This window comes from Amblyomma mixtum, chromosome 8 (genome assembly GCF_055824585.1).
Source record: "Amblyomma mixtum isolate Tamu chromosome 8, ASM5582458v1, whole genome shotgun sequence".
NCBI classification, from domain to species: domain Eukaryota; kingdom Metazoa; phylum Arthropoda; class Arachnida; order Ixodida; family Ixodidae; genus Amblyomma; species Amblyomma mixtum.
In genome coordinates, this window is record NC_143019.1 from 16118991 (window position 1) to 16137132 (window position 18142).

Genomic DNA, 18142 nt, shown 5'->3' on the forward strand with positions numbered 1-18142 from the left:
CTAGGGCCGTCCATTCAGTGCTAAGGACAAATCTTTTTGAAACGTTTTTCTCGAAGAGTCTGCTGGTCTCCTCTTGCAGTTGACGGCGCAACAGGTAAGCATTGTCTTGTAAGAACACTAGGACGACGAAAAGCCGAAATGCCAAGAGAAAAACAAAAACTGAAAAGCCGCCCTAATGTCCCTTGTCATGCACGGCCAAAGCTGACTTCCGGTACGAGGCTACTTACTTCCGGTGGCACTGGGGTGTGCTTGTGCGCGCGTGTATGCGCGGAGGCGTTGGTGCAAGGCTAGCCATGCAAGCTAATCGAACGGTCTGGTTGTACTAGGGATGCTGTAAGCTACAGGTGAAGATACTTTGACATTTGCCTTTATAGTCCTGCGCACGGAGGAAGGTCCTGTGTTTCAAATGAAGCTTGAGGCATGCTTGACGCCTCAGTGCCATTTCTAAAGGTAAAACAGCCTGTTCCTTTCTTTGAGCGGTAGACGACCCAAACACCTGCGCTGAATAGCTGAAGCCGAAGTGTCGTGCTGCGTCAACGAACCGTTAGCTAGCTGTTCACACTGCCAAGTTTAGTGTCACTTTCAGAGTCATTCGCGCAGTGCCACGCGATGTATGCAGCGACTTGAAGCGCATAGTCCAACGCATTCTCTTTGAGACAAAACAACCGAATTGAATATTGCGCGAGTTCGAGCTGAGAAGTGCGAGAGCGCCTTCTGCCAGTCGAGGGTATGCCAATCTGTGTGGTAATCTGAGCCCTAGCGTGTTCAGGGAGTACTGGCCCTGTGTGGATGAAGTTTGCCCTGTGTTGCTTTCATCTCACGCGGTGATGAAGGGTTTTTCAAAGATGGACAATTTTCACGTGAATACAGTTTCTGAAGGCTAGGCTGCACTGGTCAGGTATCGATATCCCTTAGCAACTACGCAAGAATCAGCCTCGTTCTTTTATGTGTGCGTCAACATTAATCAGGTCTGCATATGTAGAGCAAGTTCACCTTGTCACATTCTCATCGGTGTTTTTGCGGAAAAGCGAAAAGCAAGACACATGAGACGGGATGAATGAAATTCAAGATTGTGTGTTTCTTTTTTTGTTATTTTTCAGGTCGAACTCTGTCATCTTGCATTTTCTATAAGTGCACCTCCACTGCTCCGGTCTGCAGAATAGTCATGGGCAAGCCATTCTTACTGTCTCTGTGGTTGCTGTCATGTGCACTCATCTTTTAGACTGTTGAAACACACGCACGCACACACACACAGTTTTTTTTTTTTTCCACTTTAAGCTTAAGCTATGCATGCTGTCCTGCCAGCTTCCTATATTTGTGCAGATCTGCCCCACATATGCAATCTTTGTTTGCACATGCAACTTGTAACAAAGAAACAACAACAAGCAACAAAGAAACTTGCTTTCTTGCACTGTGCAGGATCGGACACCACTTGCCGTGACCCATCACCTCGCCAAGAACCGCAGCCAGGAGGACGGCAGTTTGTGTGTTCTGAGTGCAGCTTTGACACGGATAATCGCACTGAAATCATGCTTCACCTCTGCACCCACACAGGAGAGAAGCCCTTTGTGTGCAAACACTGCAACAAGGGGTTCTCTAGCAAGAGCAATATGACTGCCCATCTCCGCAAACATACTGGTGAAAGGCCGTACCGCTGCAGTTATTGCAGCAAGCGCTTCCCAAAAAGTGATAGTCTGAAAAAGCATATCCGCTCCCACACTGGCGAGAAGCCGTACCAGTGCACTCTCTGCGACCAGAGTTTCTCACAGAAGTGCCTCCTGACAGTCCACCTTCGGACTCACTCAGGGGAGAGGCCATACAAGTGCACCCATTGCAGCAAGTGCTTCATAAGGAAGTCCCCTCTGACTGTGCATATTCGTACCCACACAGGCGAGAAGCCGTACCAGTGTCCTGATTGCAGCAAGAGCTTTATAACGAATAGTGTCCTGAAAGCGCATCTTCGCATCCACACAGGCGAGAAGCCGTTCCAATGCCCACTGTGTCCCATGGTCTTCTCATTCCAGGCGAACTTAACCCCACATATGAGAAAACACAAGCGTGCAAATCCACTTTAGTGGGGCTTTTGCTTCAGGACGTTTGTACTAAAGGGCGACTTTAATGCAAAGGTAGGCAAGAAGCAGGCCGGAGACAAAGCGGTAGGCGACCATGGCATAGGCTCCATAAATAGCTGGGGAGAGTTATTAGTAGGGTTCACGGAGAGAATTGACGGATCATGAATACCTTCTTCCAGATACGAAAGAACAGGAAGTGGACGTGGAAGAGCCCCAATTGTGCGACTAAAAATGACCTTACTGGTATTCACCTACAGGGCAGAAACATGGAGGCTAACGTAAAGGGTTTAGTTAAGGACAACGCAGCGAGCTATGGAAAAAAAAATGATAGGTGTAGCGTTAAAAGACCGTAAGCGGGCAGAGTGTGTGAGGGAACCAATGCTGATTAATGACATCCTGGTCGAAACCACGAGGCAGAAATGGGCTTGGGTAGGGCATGCAATGCGAAGGCAAGATAACGACTGGTCCTAAAGGGTAAACGAGTGGATTCGAAGAGAAGGCAAGCGTAGCAGAGGACAGCAGAAAGTTTGCAGGGATACGTTGGCCGCAGCTGGCAAAGGAAAGGGTAAATTGGAGAGAGAATGGAGAGGCCTTTGCCCTGCAGTGGTCATAGTCCGGCTGATAATGATGATGATGATTTGCATGCAACCTGTAGTTGCAATTCTGTGAACAGAATGGTCAACCAAAGGCACCTACTGTTCTTTAAATCTTGCACCTTCAGGGAGCTTTCGTACATTGCATTACTATGCCAGTTTGGTTTGAAGGTTTTGTTGTGTGGCTCAGTTTTTAAAGGGCATAAGGAGGGGGGGAGCAGTTTAACGAGTATTGTGTTCTTGTGATGTGTTTTTTGTGGAGCCATAGTGCCAGTGAAGAGGTGCGAGATGTGTGGATTCTTAGAGTGAATGATTTCGAGCAAATTTTTCATTTTATATTCGTGAAGAGGAATTTTGACGGAGGTGCATTTGCCGTGCACAAGTGGGTTTGCTGCTTTTTGGTTTTGATTTTTGTTTAGACTTAAAATATTCCTTTGCTGCACGCTTCTGACTCATGTTTTCAATGGCAAAAGTGGTTATCAGGCATGCTTTGGAAAAGACAACGTGCGGTATGTGACTTTTTTAATTTTTACTTTGCTGCTGGATCCAGAATTTCTTCTATAGAAGGATACAACTTAAAAATAAACAGCCGGCAACACTGGATCACTGTCCTGTATTACTCTGCTAGCCAATTGCAACAGTGAACGTAATCGGCTTTTTAATGGTTGACTTTATTAAATGAGCCACGTATCATAATTCTAGAGCTTGTAGGTTTTTCTCTTCATGTGATTAGCTTGTTGGGTAACAAAAAAGTTTTAACAACGGACTACTTTTTTGTAGTGCAAGAATTCTGTGCAGTGGTCCCTATTGTGGGCGGAGCTTCATTGCAGACTTAAGTTGTATCTGACTGTAGGTAATGTGGTACATTGCAGAGGACATGCACAATTGATCTTGTGCTACCATGGTTTTTGTGTTTGGCTCACCTCCTCCAGCGAATAAAAAGCATGCCGCAAAGCTTGTTGTGTGTGGATTTTTGTTTGAAAAGAAGCTGCAGTTTTCAAGTTTTTTATAAATTTCTATTCTTCATATTTTGCTTCATAAAAATGTGGATTCATTCCTGAATGAAGTGCAGCAAAAATTCTTTGTAATCAGCATCATTACAAAGATATAGCCAAAATTGTAGCCAGTGCTTAAGGTGTGGCTCCATCAAAAGGAGTGATTGGAGCACAGGTAAAGATGGAAGTAGAGAAAGTGACTGGTAGGTTGCTTCACACATTGTTTTGTACAAATGGGAGAAATCATTTTTAAAGGTCGTTGTTTGCTCACTTTGACACGGACATGAATCTGGCATGAGTCTTAGTGTGAGGACACGGGTTTCCCCTTTTGCTTCCACCCTTTGCATACTGCTGCCATCTTTGTATTTTCTCCATCTCTGGTTTTAGAAAGCGTGTTAATTATTCCTACTAACTACTACAAGGAGGATAAAAATAGTTGCTTGCTTCGGATTCATGCAGCCTCTACATTCTAGCCTGGGGGGTCTTGGATCCCTTGCCAGTATTGATGGGGGGGCTCTGAGACAACCTCCCTCGGTACCCACCTGACATTATGCACTGGTTGAAACCCCCTGTGCATCTCGCGAAACCGAAACAAAGTTTTTCAGCCAAATCCGAATTTTTGCATTGTTAGTTATTTTTATTGTTAATTTTTCAGTTTAGACGTAACTGTTTCTTACCATCTATGTTTTTGCTTGTATTTGATAACTCGCAGAAGTGACGTGCGAAGTTTGGAACAAAGTGGATGGTTATGTCAAGATGCGAACACTGAAGTTCGGTTTGTGTGATGGCATGTGTCATGCCATGGAGCACTGGTCTGCGTGCACAGAAAGCTTGCTCTAAACGTGACCAACAGCATATCTGGAAATCTTCATTTCAGTCAACTGGTGCCGCAGGAGAACACAAGAAAAGAGATGTAGAACCATTTGAACGAAATATTACGCCAATTAAGCATCAAGGGTGTCTTGGGCCAGGTTAACCAAGGCCAACTGGTCCGTCAGCCGGTCCAAAACTAGCCAAACCCACCACACTGAGGGAGAAGGATGTGTGAAAAGAGGGGACTGAATGGCAATGGGGCAAGATTATCATAGGGTCCAGGACGATTCAGGCAAGCTGGGGAGAGTCGACTATGGTAGAGAGAAGAACGGACAAGAGTGAGGAGTGTATTTAGGTGTATGCGTCGAAGAATGCCTAGTTGGAGTGGTGGTGAGAGATTTGTCTGGAACAGAAAGTGTACGAATAGTTCCTATAATGTTGTCATAGTGAATATTGTTTCTTGTTTGTATTGGAGAGTAGTGTCCCACATGGGTGGATAAGGGAATCCCAGGCGCCCACCCGGTGTTGAAGTTCGTGGGCAAAGTAAGCTACCACGCGTATAAAATCAATTAAAGCTACTTGGGCTATGAGGAACGCCGTAGTGAAGGGCTACAAAAATTTCGACCACCTGGGAGCTGAGCTATAAATATGTTGGATTTTAACCTTCCTGGACACTGGATTATGGCTTTTGTAGTCATTCCAAGTCTTCTCATATTTCTCAAAACTCACTTTTTTGCCATTCCTTCTTACGCGAGCAATGTCGACTTTATTCCTGTACAAGACTGTTTACTGAAACTTAGTACACTTATTTGTATATATCTAGCTGTGCAACAAACCACAATAAGTGAAATCATGCAATTTGTTTTCTTATTGCTGCATTTTTTCTCAAAAGATTCCTATATGAAAAGATTTTTTTTTTTTTGTTATTCCACTATTGCACAATGACCATGGATCATATCGTAGTTATTTTGGTTCATTGCACAGCTCCTGTCTTTATGTGTATGACAGCAAAAGCAATTTGACTTGTGATGAACTAAATTAAAGTTATGACTGCTGGTGTCAAATGTATAGTTCGTACTTTTTAAAGTAGAAATTCTTTTTTAACACATTTCTGTATTTTTCTATCAAAAAATGTTCTTGGAAAAGTGTTGGCTTTTATGTGCTGTTCTGTTTGTCGGTTTGTTGGTATAGTGTCTGGTAAAAACTCGTTAATGGCCAGGTGACAGGTGCCTGTATATTTAAGTTTGTGCCGGTGTCGCGTGACAGCTGACATGTGTATTAGGCAGTCTGTACATGTAGGTTAGGTATCAGCCCAGTTCATAGGTGGTGAGACCATCTTCTAACCACCGCAGTGTTTCGAAGTCAGAGTTTTCCAACTGGTATAATGGAGCTCTGCAGCAGAGCTGTAACACTTTATCAAGTCATAGCCGTGACAATATTCTATGATGTCAAGGCCGCAGATCTGTGCTGGGTCTCTTAATCATAACCTCCTTCTCTACTACTGTGGTGCTGGCCATGCATAAAATGGCACCCTAGTGCCATTACCATTCCATTTTACCATTACCAATATATGGCTCGCACTTCAGTGCCGTCACCATTACCCTAATATCTACTAAATAAAGTTTCGTTTTCGCGTTTTATGAGCCTTAGTAGACTTGCAAACGATAGGCATGTTTGTGAACAAATTAAGTACGGCTGTTTTTTTTTAATTATGTACACGTAAATGTTTTCTCAGAAGTTTTGCTTTTGGACGCTGGGTATAGCCACAGCATCTCCTGTTATCTTGAACTTTAAATTCTTGGACTAATCCGGAACTTTGTGATCCCCCGCTGCAAAGGAGAAAGGCCACATAAACATCAGCACCAAAAAATTTCATTTGTCTTAGCCGAACAGTAAAGTAAAGACTGTGGCCCAGGTGATTCAAAAGGTGCAGCAGATAATACCATCACCAGTTCTGTAACGTTTCGCTGTTTATGGTTCCGCTATCGGGCAGCGTCGCACTTGCCGCTTCCAGAAGGAATAGGTTGCAGAGTGCAAGCCTGGTCGTCGCTGCATGCCGCCCACATCAACGGCTGCAGATAGCTGGAAGAGCGTGAATAAATTCAAAAAGCACACCATGATGAAGTTTTGCCGTGAACCAGCCACAATAAAGCTCGTGAAAAGATGGCTGTGGTTCAGCGTGGCTTGAACCTAGTTATACAAACGAAACATCTGTTAAACATGGTCTCCACTGTCTCAAAAAAACAAGTGAAGGTCAAGGTGAGGTACCCAATGGTGATAGTCGTATGATCACGTGGTCATACTACCATAGCTTGGGCAATACCACCACGTAGTTAAATTCAGTTTGACCTTGTGAGGCATTGAAGGTGATTGTCGATTTGGTGCCCATTCTCTCAAATCAACTATATGTCAAGGTCAGGTACCCGTGTTTAGTCATATGATCACGTGGTCATGCTACCACGCAGTGAAGTTCGGTTTGACCTTGTGAGGCACTGAAGGTCATTGCCTCATCCACATCGAAATGGGAAGTTGTAGCGCGATGTAGAGCTCTAGAACTCAACCGTCGAAACAGATGGCATCGCGGTTATATGCTTGGCCGCATTATCACGTATGTATCATCATCATCATCAGCCTGACTACGTTACACGTTACAAGAACTACTCGTTTTTACGGTGTCACTTCGCACAAACGCTACCGTGCGCCCGAAAGCGGCTTATCTGAAGACTAACTAGTGTTGTTGTTGTTGTGACTGAGAGAAGGATGAAAAGGAAATTGCACGGGCCTGCTACTGGCTCTAGCTAAGCCACCACCGCTGCCAACGTGCAGATAGAGGAGAGTTAAGAGATCAGAAGAAAGAGAAAAAGGCAAGAAAAGACGCGCGTCGCAGCAACAACTGCGTCCGCCGGAGCGGACGCGGCTGAAAAAATCAGATAAGCGGCCGAAGCCGCGCTCGCCGAAGCGAGATCAGATTCTCCCCTGCCGCGATGAAATATAATCGCCCATTGAAACACCCGCCTCCTCTTTTTCTGGTAGCCAGCGCCTTCAAAAAAATACATAGAAAAGAGGTCGAACTGCGAGGGCAGCACTTTCAGAAGTGCAACGCGAGTTCTTGGCTGGCTCGCAACGTTTTTTTTTTTCTCAAAAAAAAAAAAATCGGTTTCCTGGGGCTGGTGTGGTTTGCTGCATCTACTGTTTGAAAATTTTTCACGCGATGCGGCCTGTTGGTCTGTTGGTGGCCAGTGGCGTCGTGGCGACGCTACCATAGCGACGCCAAGGAAGGTAGGTCCAATTAGGGACCGTTGTTACCGTTGTCCAAGGTAGCCGGAGTACAGTGGCTGGAATAGCCACTGTAGCCGGAGTTGAAGGCCCTTAGCAAGGAGAAGAGCTGCATATATTCTTCTTCCATGCCTGCGCTTGACCCCTCGTCATGGCAGTGCGCAATCGCGGCACCGCCGCGGAACTGGGAATCAAACCGACACCTCTCAGTTCGATGCAGTGGTTGCCAACGTTACTAGATGTGATTACTGTGCCGTTTGCACCAAAGATCACAGGCAAATTCCTCGTTGGCGTTGCTTAATTCTCCTCGCAGCCCCGCGCGAGTGCTCAGCCTGCGAGGTGTTAGCTGTGAAAGAGGTTAGATTCGCCGCGGTTTGTGTCTGTGCTTTTAGATCAAAGCACGCTCCCTGCACTTTACTGTGCAACCTCGCATCCCTTTGTACCGCTAAGAGTCGATGATGCAGCGAGAAGAGCTGGGGAGCTTTGTTTACATTTCTCTGCAGTTTCGCACTTAGCCGCTGAAGCTTGCACAATTCAACGCCGCGCGATCGGTGTGATGCGCAGTGCATTAACACGAGCTCCTAACTAAAGCCCTGAGGACAATGCTTGTCCATGACAACATGAACTCCCAGTTTATGATTTCTGTGGGCTTTACGGTCATTTGAGTCTGACGACTCAAATGAGTACGGGCATAGATTTTTTTGTGACGATTGTTCTGCACAAACCATCCGTGTCATACACACCTTCCCTACCACTGCCGACACTACGGTACTGCCAAGCTGTGCACACTTACAAACCAATCGGGATCCGGCGAGCTTTAAAGAGGGGCCGTAGAAGTTGTGCTGCTTACTCCAATAAGCACAGGCCTGCTGTAAATGCCAACTAAACGTGAAAATGGGTCCTGCCTTTAGCGTTCCAAGAAACCACTCATTATCGCAGAGAAAGACCCTCCTGAGTGCTACCACGTCGTTATACAAGAATTGAGCTAACTGGAAACCCCATTTATCTCTTTAATTCTGCCTCATGAGTCTGCGTTCTAAAGGGAACATTAGCTATTCACACATGCTTGGATCAACCAAGTGTGCATGCCTTTAGCATTTTTGTTTTCATGTGTATGCCACATAACTTTGTTAATTTCGCAGAAATTGTAGCTGACATCACCAGTCCAAAGAAAAAAATTTGGCGGGGAAGACTGTTTGAAAATAACTCCTGTGTATTTTCACAGGACAATCGTAACTGTGGCGTTTAGAAAGGGGCACATATGGTGATTTCAACATATAGACTGTATGGCCACAAAGGCACACCTCAGCTCTCATCCCTTTGTACCGCGGGTATTGGCAGCACTGTCTTTGGGCTCTGTTTCCAGCTTCCACAGTGTACATGGGAATCGGTTGGTAATAAGCAGATTAACGATATGCCCAGGCTTTCACTTTCTCCGGTCTCAAAGATGGCAGCTACTATGACGTCAGTGAAGATCATGTATAGAGTGTGATTGAAATCCGGGCATTGTGCAAGTGTTCCTTTATGGCCCTGAGCATTAGAGCTGCTAGAACAGCGCAACAGAGCTTTACCAACCTTACTGTTAGGTGTGGTATGACCTTCCTTGTTTTGTTAATGTTTGGTATTGCTCCCTTTAAGTGCTGCTAAATAACTTCCTATGAAGTGAACTTGCGTTTGAGATGCCGCTCGTGTTTGAGTTTTTTGGGTCGTCATTGCTGCCATTTTCATGAATGGCTCCCTTGCTGATTTCTTTGTAGTTGGCGTGCCCTGTATATAAACTCTTTTTTTCATGGGGATTGTTTTTTTTCTCTCTTATGCTTTCAGCTTGGATGTTAATGAATGCGTGTATTTTAGCGTGTGTAAAAAACCTGTTGGATGCTGGAACGCTGATTTGTTCACATGTTGCCCATATTCAAACATAAAAATTTTGATAAATTGATAGTACTGGGAAGAATGCAGCGTGAAAGCTACTCTGCATAATCACAATGGCAGGCTGTTGCGATAAGTCTCTTATTGTCTTTTCCACCACTCTCATCTGTTGTGAATTTGTGGTCATGTTTCTTACTTCTGCCTGAAGTTCAAACACACCTCGTCAATAACGTGCCTGTGAGACAAAGTGAACGTTTTGCAAATATTGTATACTCTGATTTCACTGCTGCAGATGACTTTTTGATAGTTTGTGTAATTCTGTGTCTCAAAAGAGTGTAGAGTTGGCCCTTGTTGTGTGCATCTAGTATGCGCCAGTTAGGAAAGTTCTTTTTCGAAGATAGGACAGCAATGCTGCCCATAGATTTTTTTTTTCAAAGATAGGCAATCATCAAGGGAATGATGTCCCTGGAAGCTGGTCTGCATTAGGCAGGTATCTAAATTCCTTAGCAAGCCCTAGAATTCGGCTGATATTTAACTGTCTAAACCCATGAGAGATAGCTGAATTATTCAGTGAACACTGGACTTGGTCTCTCCTTTTCTGCCGTTTTTTTCTGCTATTGCAGCGACCAACTTCACCATGTCGTGTTCTGATTACTGTTTGTCTGGAAATAGTGATAAACAATGCATTAGCAGCAGCGAATAAATGCTTAGTTGCAGGTGATGCAACTTCCTCTCGTTATTTTTCAGGTTGGAAGCTATCGTCTCACATTTTCGCTGAGAGCGTCTTCACTGAACCAACCTGCGGATTAGTCATGGGCAAGCCATTCTTACTATCCTTTGAAGATTGTCTGAGCATTTGCTATCATGTCCATTACCCTTTCGCTGACTGTTGCAATGAAACTGTGGCTGCTTTGCAATGAAAGCTGTTATACGGAGCCAAACTGGGATGAAGACTCCCATCACCTTATTGTTGCTTTGCACAGAGAGGGCATGTAATGCAAAGGCAAGATAACCGTTGGTCCTTCGGGATAACGGAGTGGACTCCAAGAGAAGGCAAGCGTAGCAGGGGGCGGCAGAAAGTTAGGTGGGCGGATGAGATTAAGAAGTTTGTGAGGGTAGGGTCGCCGCAGCTGGCAGAGGGCAGGGTTAATTGGAGAGACATGGGAGAGGCCTTTGCCCTGCAGTGGGTGTAGTCAGGCTGATGATGATGACATGACTAGCCAGAGTGTCCTTCATTCATCATCTTTGTGGCTCGAAATGCAGGCAGTGCGAGGCGCTCGTAATGATCTGCATAGAAAAATCTTGCATGCTTATCTTCAATGGCTGAGGTGATGGTATGGTATGGTATGGTATGGTATGGTATGGTATGGTATGGTATGGTATGGTATGGTATGGTATGGTATGGTATGGTATGGTATGGTATGGTATGGTACGGCATGGCATGGCATGGCATGGTATGGCGTGGTATGGTAGGGCACCTGAGATATATATTATGCTGTCAAGGGCCACGCGTTGTGAATCTGGCTCGAATTTTAGTGGTGGGATCGAACATTTCACAACAGCTAGAGCACAAAAGTATTGATTTCACACACCCCAATAAGGCCTTTTGTCTTTCTGAAGAAGAGAAAAAAAGGTATGCTTGAAATCAATCAATCAATCAATCAATCAATCAATCAATCAATCAATCAATCAATCAATCAATCAATCAATCAATCAATCAATCAATCATTTTATTTCTGCCTCAAAAAGTGACAGAGGAGCTGCAGAAAAAGCTGTCATAGACAGCTTGACTGAGCCGCAGCCCCCATTATACCGGGCAGCAGTGACAGGTGACGAGAAAAAAATAACAAAGAAAACAAAAGAAAACAATTCAGAGAAAAACACATTAACACCAAAAAAAATCTTACCTCTAGTTTGTGCATGTGGGCAATTTACATCGTCATGCAAACATCATTGCATAAGTATCTTTCAGCAGTACAAAAAAAGCACAATGAATCAAACAGTACAAATTAAAGAAAACAAAAAACACCTCTTAGTGCAGCTTAAAGAAGAAAAAAATCATTTTGTAACACAGTCTATGTATAAGCAACGCAGCTCACGATGAGTACAGGTAGACAAGTTGAAATTGGCAGATTTGTATTGTGAATAAAAAAATGCAAAATATATAATAAAAAGAGAGATGTGCAATTTGAAGAAAATGTCGAATACTTCACATAGCTTAAAAAAAGACTAAGAAAATTGCTTCATTTAGTCGCAGAAATCAACAGCAATGCACAGTGATTTTCTTTTTTGAACATTTGCATTATCGCCTACCAACTGCCTATATTTGTGAAGATTTCCCCTACATATTCAAACTTTATGTTCACGCAAACAACGATTGGCTGTCGAAGTGTACCTGTACATGTTGCCAACATGTTCTCTCTTTACATTCAGAAATGCTTCTGTTATAGTTATGCTTGGCAGGTAAATTAGCACAGCAACGTGCTAGATTGCGTTCGGGCATCACCTGGTGCCTCGGCACATGGCATGGCCATGATTGTTGTGTCCTGTGTGTGCTCATTGGGAAGCTTGATGTAACCTGCATGCTTTCATGTGCGCTGTTCTGCTTTTGAGCTACGTTCAGTGGCATGTACTATTATGTGTGGTTTTCATTTCTCTCGCAGTGTCCATTTTTTCCACCAGCTTCTGTTGGGCTGTACTTCATAGCTAGTTGTGGTGGTAAAATAAATAAATAAATAAATAATAAACGAGGCTCTATTGACATTCCGAGGCTCATTGTAGATCTTTTTTTGATCGCTCACTGCATCGAGCAGTGTCTTTTCACATAGCGTCTTGGAATATTTATTTCATCAAATAAATGTCTTTGGTGCATGTGGAGAAAATACTGAGAAATTGTAGGCATGCCTCACTTTTAAAGATGGCTTTGTTGGAAGTTTTTCTAGAATTATTGATTTCTTCATGTAATGAAGCTGGTGACAAGATGAAGATATGACAGATGCTATGGTATGCAATGCTGTTTGCACTTTTTTGTAACGGCGCTGGTTAGAAGTTGTAGAGTGACTGGGTGAGTTTGTCGCTTTACACTCAGTTACACTTTAAAATGTCATTTTACTATTATAAGCTGGTTGCGGCCTGTCATGGCGATGCAAAGAGCATGTCTACCTTAAAGGAACACTAAAGGCAAATAGAAGTTGGCCTGTATTGTTAAAGGGGCTCTATTAATGTTGAGGTATGCGTGGAATGTTAAAGGACGCCGCTTCACAAATGCCGTCTAGCAAGAATTTTTTTTGATGCGCTTTGTAGAAGCTGAGTTATGTACAGTCAAAATTGGAATTTGAGCGTGTTTGCGCCTTTATCTCTCCTCTCATCACTTTTTGCATGGTGAAAGGTCGGCGCTTTTGATCCTGGTTGTTGTTTTAAGTGCACTCGACATGCATCGCTGCTGCACATTCATATTCAATCCTGAACAGAGAGTTGGCCGCAATCTCAATTGGTCTCAGCAGTTGGCCTCAGATGCTCAATCGCAAATGCAAAGCAGGCCACTGGCCCATGCAGTTTGGTGTTGTGTTTGCCAATGCACGCTTGTTCACTTCTGCGAGGGCAGGCATGTGGTGCTGTGAACGTTAACGCAGTTTTGGAAATCAACTCAAAGTGAATGAATAAGGTTCTTTTAAGATTTTTAGCTTTAGTAGAATGCATTTCTGCTTGTTTCTATAGTTGGGGCACTCGGCTGCTGTACCAAAGGTCGCAGGTTCAGTCCGGGCTGTGGCATCCACATTTTGCTTGCTTGCATACTTGCGATGTCAGTGCACGTTGAACAATCCCAGGTGGTCGAAATTATTCCTCCGCTATGGCATCCCTTGTAGCCCGTGTCCCCATTTTGGACATTGAACCCCATATACCGTACCGTAACATACCATCATTTTTAGTTTTCATTTAAACGTTTCCTGAGAACGAGGCTAGCAGCCTTTGACCGGGATTGAAAAAATTGCTCACGCTTCAGAAACCGCCATAGAAATCGAACACAATGAATATTCAGTGAGTTCAATCAAGACTGAAGGTGCCCATGTGACAGCGATATAATTTCTTCCAAGGGTAGACGTGCGGGCCAGTTGGTAGGGCAAAACAGAACTGCGCGAATACGACGGGACAAAAAAAAGGCACGAATACACACACACAAAGCGCAGTGTATTCGTGCCTTCTTTTGTCCCGTCGTATTCGCGCAGTTCTGTTTTGCTCTAACCATGAACCGACTAGCCCAACATCATGTCTTAGTAGTTGGTAGACCATGATTCTTTCAAACAGCACAAAAGACAAGGACACAGAAAGAAAAGACACACAAAGCGCTGACCTGCAACTAAATTTATTCATGAAATTTACATGTAAATATACACATGGCATGATGCGCGAGAGGTGGCAAACTGGTACAATACGCAAAAAAAATTGAAAAACCTAATTACGTGTCGCGCACTTTGCCAAGTACATCCGTTTTTTTCCACATAGCGCTGGAGAACGGGTGCTGACGCAAAGGTCACCCGGAGCTAATATTCTTTGGGCCTAAATTTTTATGCGCATTGTACCAGTTTGCCGCCTCTCGCGTATCATTTCGTGTGTATATATACACGTAAATTTCATGAATAAATTTAGTTGCAAGTCAGCGCTGTGTGTGTCTTTTCTTTCCATGTCCTTGTTTTTTGTGCTGTTTGAAGGAATAATGTCTTTGCGAGATGTGATTCAGGTCTTGCCCATCTACTGTTTCTAAAAAACTTGCAGCGAGAGCATGTTTCAAAAAACGGGCCTTCTACCTCGGTGCAGGCTCGGACACGACACGCAGCAGCAGCAGTGATTCATTGCCTCAACGTGAATCGCGAGCAGGAGGGCGGAAGTTTGTGTGCTCCGAATGTGGCTATGACACGGATAATCGCACCGAGATCATCCACCACCTCTGTCTCCACACGGGGGAGAAGCCCTACGTGTGCAACCTTTGTGGCAAAGGGTACACAACGAAGGGCAGCGTGAATACCCACCTCCGCGTCCACACTGGCGAAAGGCCGTACCGGTGCAGTTATTGCAGCAAACGCTTCCCAAAAAGTGACAGCCTGAAAAAGCACATCCGCACCCACACAGGCGAGAAACCTTACCAGTGCCCGCACTGCATGGGGACGTTTACAGAGAGGGCCACCCTGAGAGCCCACCTTCGCATTCACACTGGTGAAAAGCCGTACCAGTGCAGTCACTGCAGCAAGAGCTTTACGAGGAAGAACTTCTTGACAGCGCACGTTCGTACCCACACGGGCGAGAAGCCGTACCAGTGTCCTCAGTGCAGCAAATGCTTTGTAGCGAAGAGTGTCCTGAATAGTCACCTTCGCACCCACACGGGCGAGAAGCCGTACCAGTGCCAATTGTGCCCCATGGCCTTCTCATCCAAAGTGAACTTAAACGCACATGTGAAGAACCATAAGCGTGCAAAACCACTCTAGTGTCACTTTTGCTTCAGTGCATCTGCGTGCAGCTTACGGTTGAAATACAGTGAACATAACTGTCTCATGAATTGCACCCACTGTTCTCAAAAGCTCGTGGCTTGTTCACCCGCTGTCCAGGGGAGCACCTGCAGGCAGCCATTGTTTGTTCCATAGTTTTACCACTTTTGGCTTTAAGATATTTGTTGTAGGAGGTCATTTTTTCGAGGGGATCCAGTAGGAAGTGTGATAAGGACCATGTAAACGTGTTTATGGGGCCATATTGCCAGTGAAGGGGTTCAAGATGTAAAATTTTAAGGTGAAGAGTTTTTTTGTACTTGTGCAAAGAATCAGTGTTGCAAAAGAGATGCATTCGCCCAGGAGAGATGAGTATGGGGCTTCCTTCATATGGTTTTGTTTAGATATATACTAGATATATACTATTCTTTTGCTGCATGCTTTTGGACTCTCATGCATGCACTGGCCAATATGTTTACGACGCTTTGGAAAACTGGACAGTGTGATGCTTCCTTTGAGAAATTTCTAATGCACTTGCTTTTTTCAGTGAGACAGGTGGCTTTTTTTTTTTGCTGATGGATTCAACAGGCCCTCTATAGTATATGGTGGTGTGTTGGAAGTGAAATGCAGTGTTAGTATTAGCTGCAGCATTTTTTGTCCACTCTGCTTATGTCTTGAGGTGAATAAAGAGCATGTTTGGGAGCTCTTTATCGTGGTTGGTGCTCATTGTGTCGTGGTTAAATTGAAGCCGCAGTTTTGCCAACGCATGCTCACATTATGGTTGTGTCGGCTTCTGAGTGACAGTCTGTCGGCAGGCTTTTGTTTAACCCTTTTGCTGCCAGGTTTTTTTCTCACATCTGCACACACCCTGCCGGTTTATTTTTGCATTTTAGTTTCCTGCAAATTTTTTGCCAGTAACGCACTAAAATGCTCTGCAGGACATGTAGACATGTTTATTCAGGATAATCTTATATATATTAGTTGTAATGAATGAAATCTTCCATCACCAATATGGCCTGTCGGATTTCCTCTTCTTACGCGGATTTTTCGGTGGCAGGGGGACTTCATCGCTGTCATGACTCGACAAGGCACTTTGGTGGGCTCCTTCCTCGTTCTCATTATCATTGGACTCCAAATTCACAAGCAATTTTTAATTTCTTCGTCCGTCAAAGCGCGAACGAGTGTGGCACATAGCCTGATGGCTGGAGTGCGCAAACCAGAACGAAGTGACTCGGATGTGGAAACATGCGCGCTATCTGTTTAAAATTTATCCTACAAGATCTATGAATTTATGGAGTCTTTCCATAGATGGCGCTACATGTTTGCATAGTTTTTTTTTACACGAGTATTATCGGGAACGGCAGGGTGTGAGTTAAAAAGCCAAAACGAGTTAACTCGGGAGAGGCAGGGGGTGTGCATATGTGGTAGCCTGAGTTATCTCGGGAGTGGCAGATTAAGGGTTAAGAGTGAGTGCCTGTGTTTCAGCCAAAAGCATCCAGTGATGGCCAGTACTGTTCCTTAATATTTGCGTGTGTACTAGTTGCAGTTTGCACAGTTGCAGCTATCTCAAAACTTGGGATAGTCCGAAATAATGCTCTTTTTTGGTTGCAAAAGCGAAAGTTTTTAGAACAAATGATTGAACATTTTTTGTTGGAATCAACATGGCTCGGTGGCCTGGTTAAAGAGAGGAGGTATAGGGGATGAAATATCGCACATAGCCGTCACCGCTGGTTGTGCGCTCAAAATCCCACATGGATAAAAACATGCCTCGTGGGCAAGTGGAGCTCCGAATCAGGATCCGGTCCTATAAGGTGCAAACGGTCGGGGTGAATTAACCAGTCGAGGTAGTTATTCTGAACGTTTTTTTGATTTCGTATATAAATGTGTCGTGGTTCAGACATGTCTAGTGGAAAACGTGCGGATAGATTCTGCATAGAGCTGACGCTAGACATTGTGATTTTGTTTTTGCGTTTTGTAAGCTTGTTAACTCTTACAATCAAGAGCCAGCTTTCGGTTATCACGTTTGTAAAAAATAAGGCTGTGCTGCAATATATGACTGCTATTTTAATCTATTGCACTCTAAATTTTTTCTTGTGGGCACTCTGTTGCCATGTCCTCACGGTGCACATCAACGTTAGTATGCACTGCATACAAGCAGTACGAGTTTGTTGCTTTCTGTAGTTTCGAGTTGTAATGCAGTGGACATTGTTGTTCCATATTTGCATCAAGGCTTGCAATGCGTGCCCCTGAGCGCCCATTGTCTTGAAGGTAAAAACATCCTGTTTGATTTGGTAAAAACATCTGCGCTCAATAACAGATGTTTCAGGCTGTCGTAATGAGCTGTCAGCTGTAAAAGGTACTATAATGGCACTAAGGGAAGGTGAGAGGTGGTGGCTGGCGCCCCCAAAATTTGCCACACAACACAAAGTTTAACCCTCCCACTGGTCGGATTTGATGAGAATTGTTATGCAGCTATTGCCACTGCATTTTGTTTGTTTGATGATCATCTCCCCCCCCCCCCCCCCCCCCCCCTCGGCCTTTTCTCTACACCACTCCACTAGGGACACCGGGGGATATGCTGGCCCTGGTAAAGGAGGTTAGATTTGCCACAGTCAGGGTGGCAGTGATTGCAGAAGTATTTAGTTCATCACGTGCTTCCATAACCATACTAACAAACAAATATTGTGCGGAGTTTCAGCTGCGATGCAGCTGCAGTTGAATCAATGCTGTACCGTTTGCTGTGCACGGTGTGACCATATAGCAGATTGCTAGCAGAGCATTGCTTCCCTTCCGATCTCTGCTAATACTGGCAAGAGTGCATTGAAAGAGCTGAGGGTGCTTTGTTTGCAATCGTCTTCGTTCTTGCAGTTATTGTGAAAGGGTGTTCACTCATGCAATCCGTGTGCAGCAGAATGCATTAGCAAGAACTTTAACTACTGCCCCAAAGATTGCATATGCCAAGGACAATGTGAGCTCATAATTCACGAATTTTCTGGGCCATCCAGTCATTTGAAGCACTTGGACATTGAGGTAGTACACATATAGAT

General features: G+C 44.4%; 2 protein-coding genes across 2 annotated transcripts; both read left to right on the forward strand.

Annotated features, from left to right (window-relative positions):
- Nucleotides 1-225: 225 nt before the first annotated feature.
- Nucleotides 226-3619, forward strand: LOC149331479 (uncharacterized). The gene is made up of 3 exons (XM_089556650.1): nt 226-450; nt 1101-1169; nt 1420-3619. Exons 2-3 carry the CDS (start codon nt 1166-1168, stop codon nt 2073-2075), a joined length of 660 nt encoding a protein of 219 aa, XP_089412776.1. The 5' UTR covers nt 226-450; nt 1101-1165; the 3' UTR covers nt 2076-3619.
- Nucleotides 3620-7711: 4092 nt separating this feature from the next.
- On the forward strand, nt 7712-15803 carry LOC149331480 (uncharacterized). The gene is made up of 3 exons (XM_089556647.1): nt 7712-7752; nt 10366-10434; nt 14434-15803. The coding sequence occupies exons 2-3, from the start codon at nt 10431-10433 to the stop codon at nt 15096-15098; spliced, it is 669 nt and encodes a 222-aa protein (XP_089412773.1). The 5' UTR covers nt 7712-7752; nt 10366-10430; the 3' UTR covers nt 15099-15803.
- The last annotated feature ends 2339 nt before the right edge of the window (nt 15804-18142 follow it).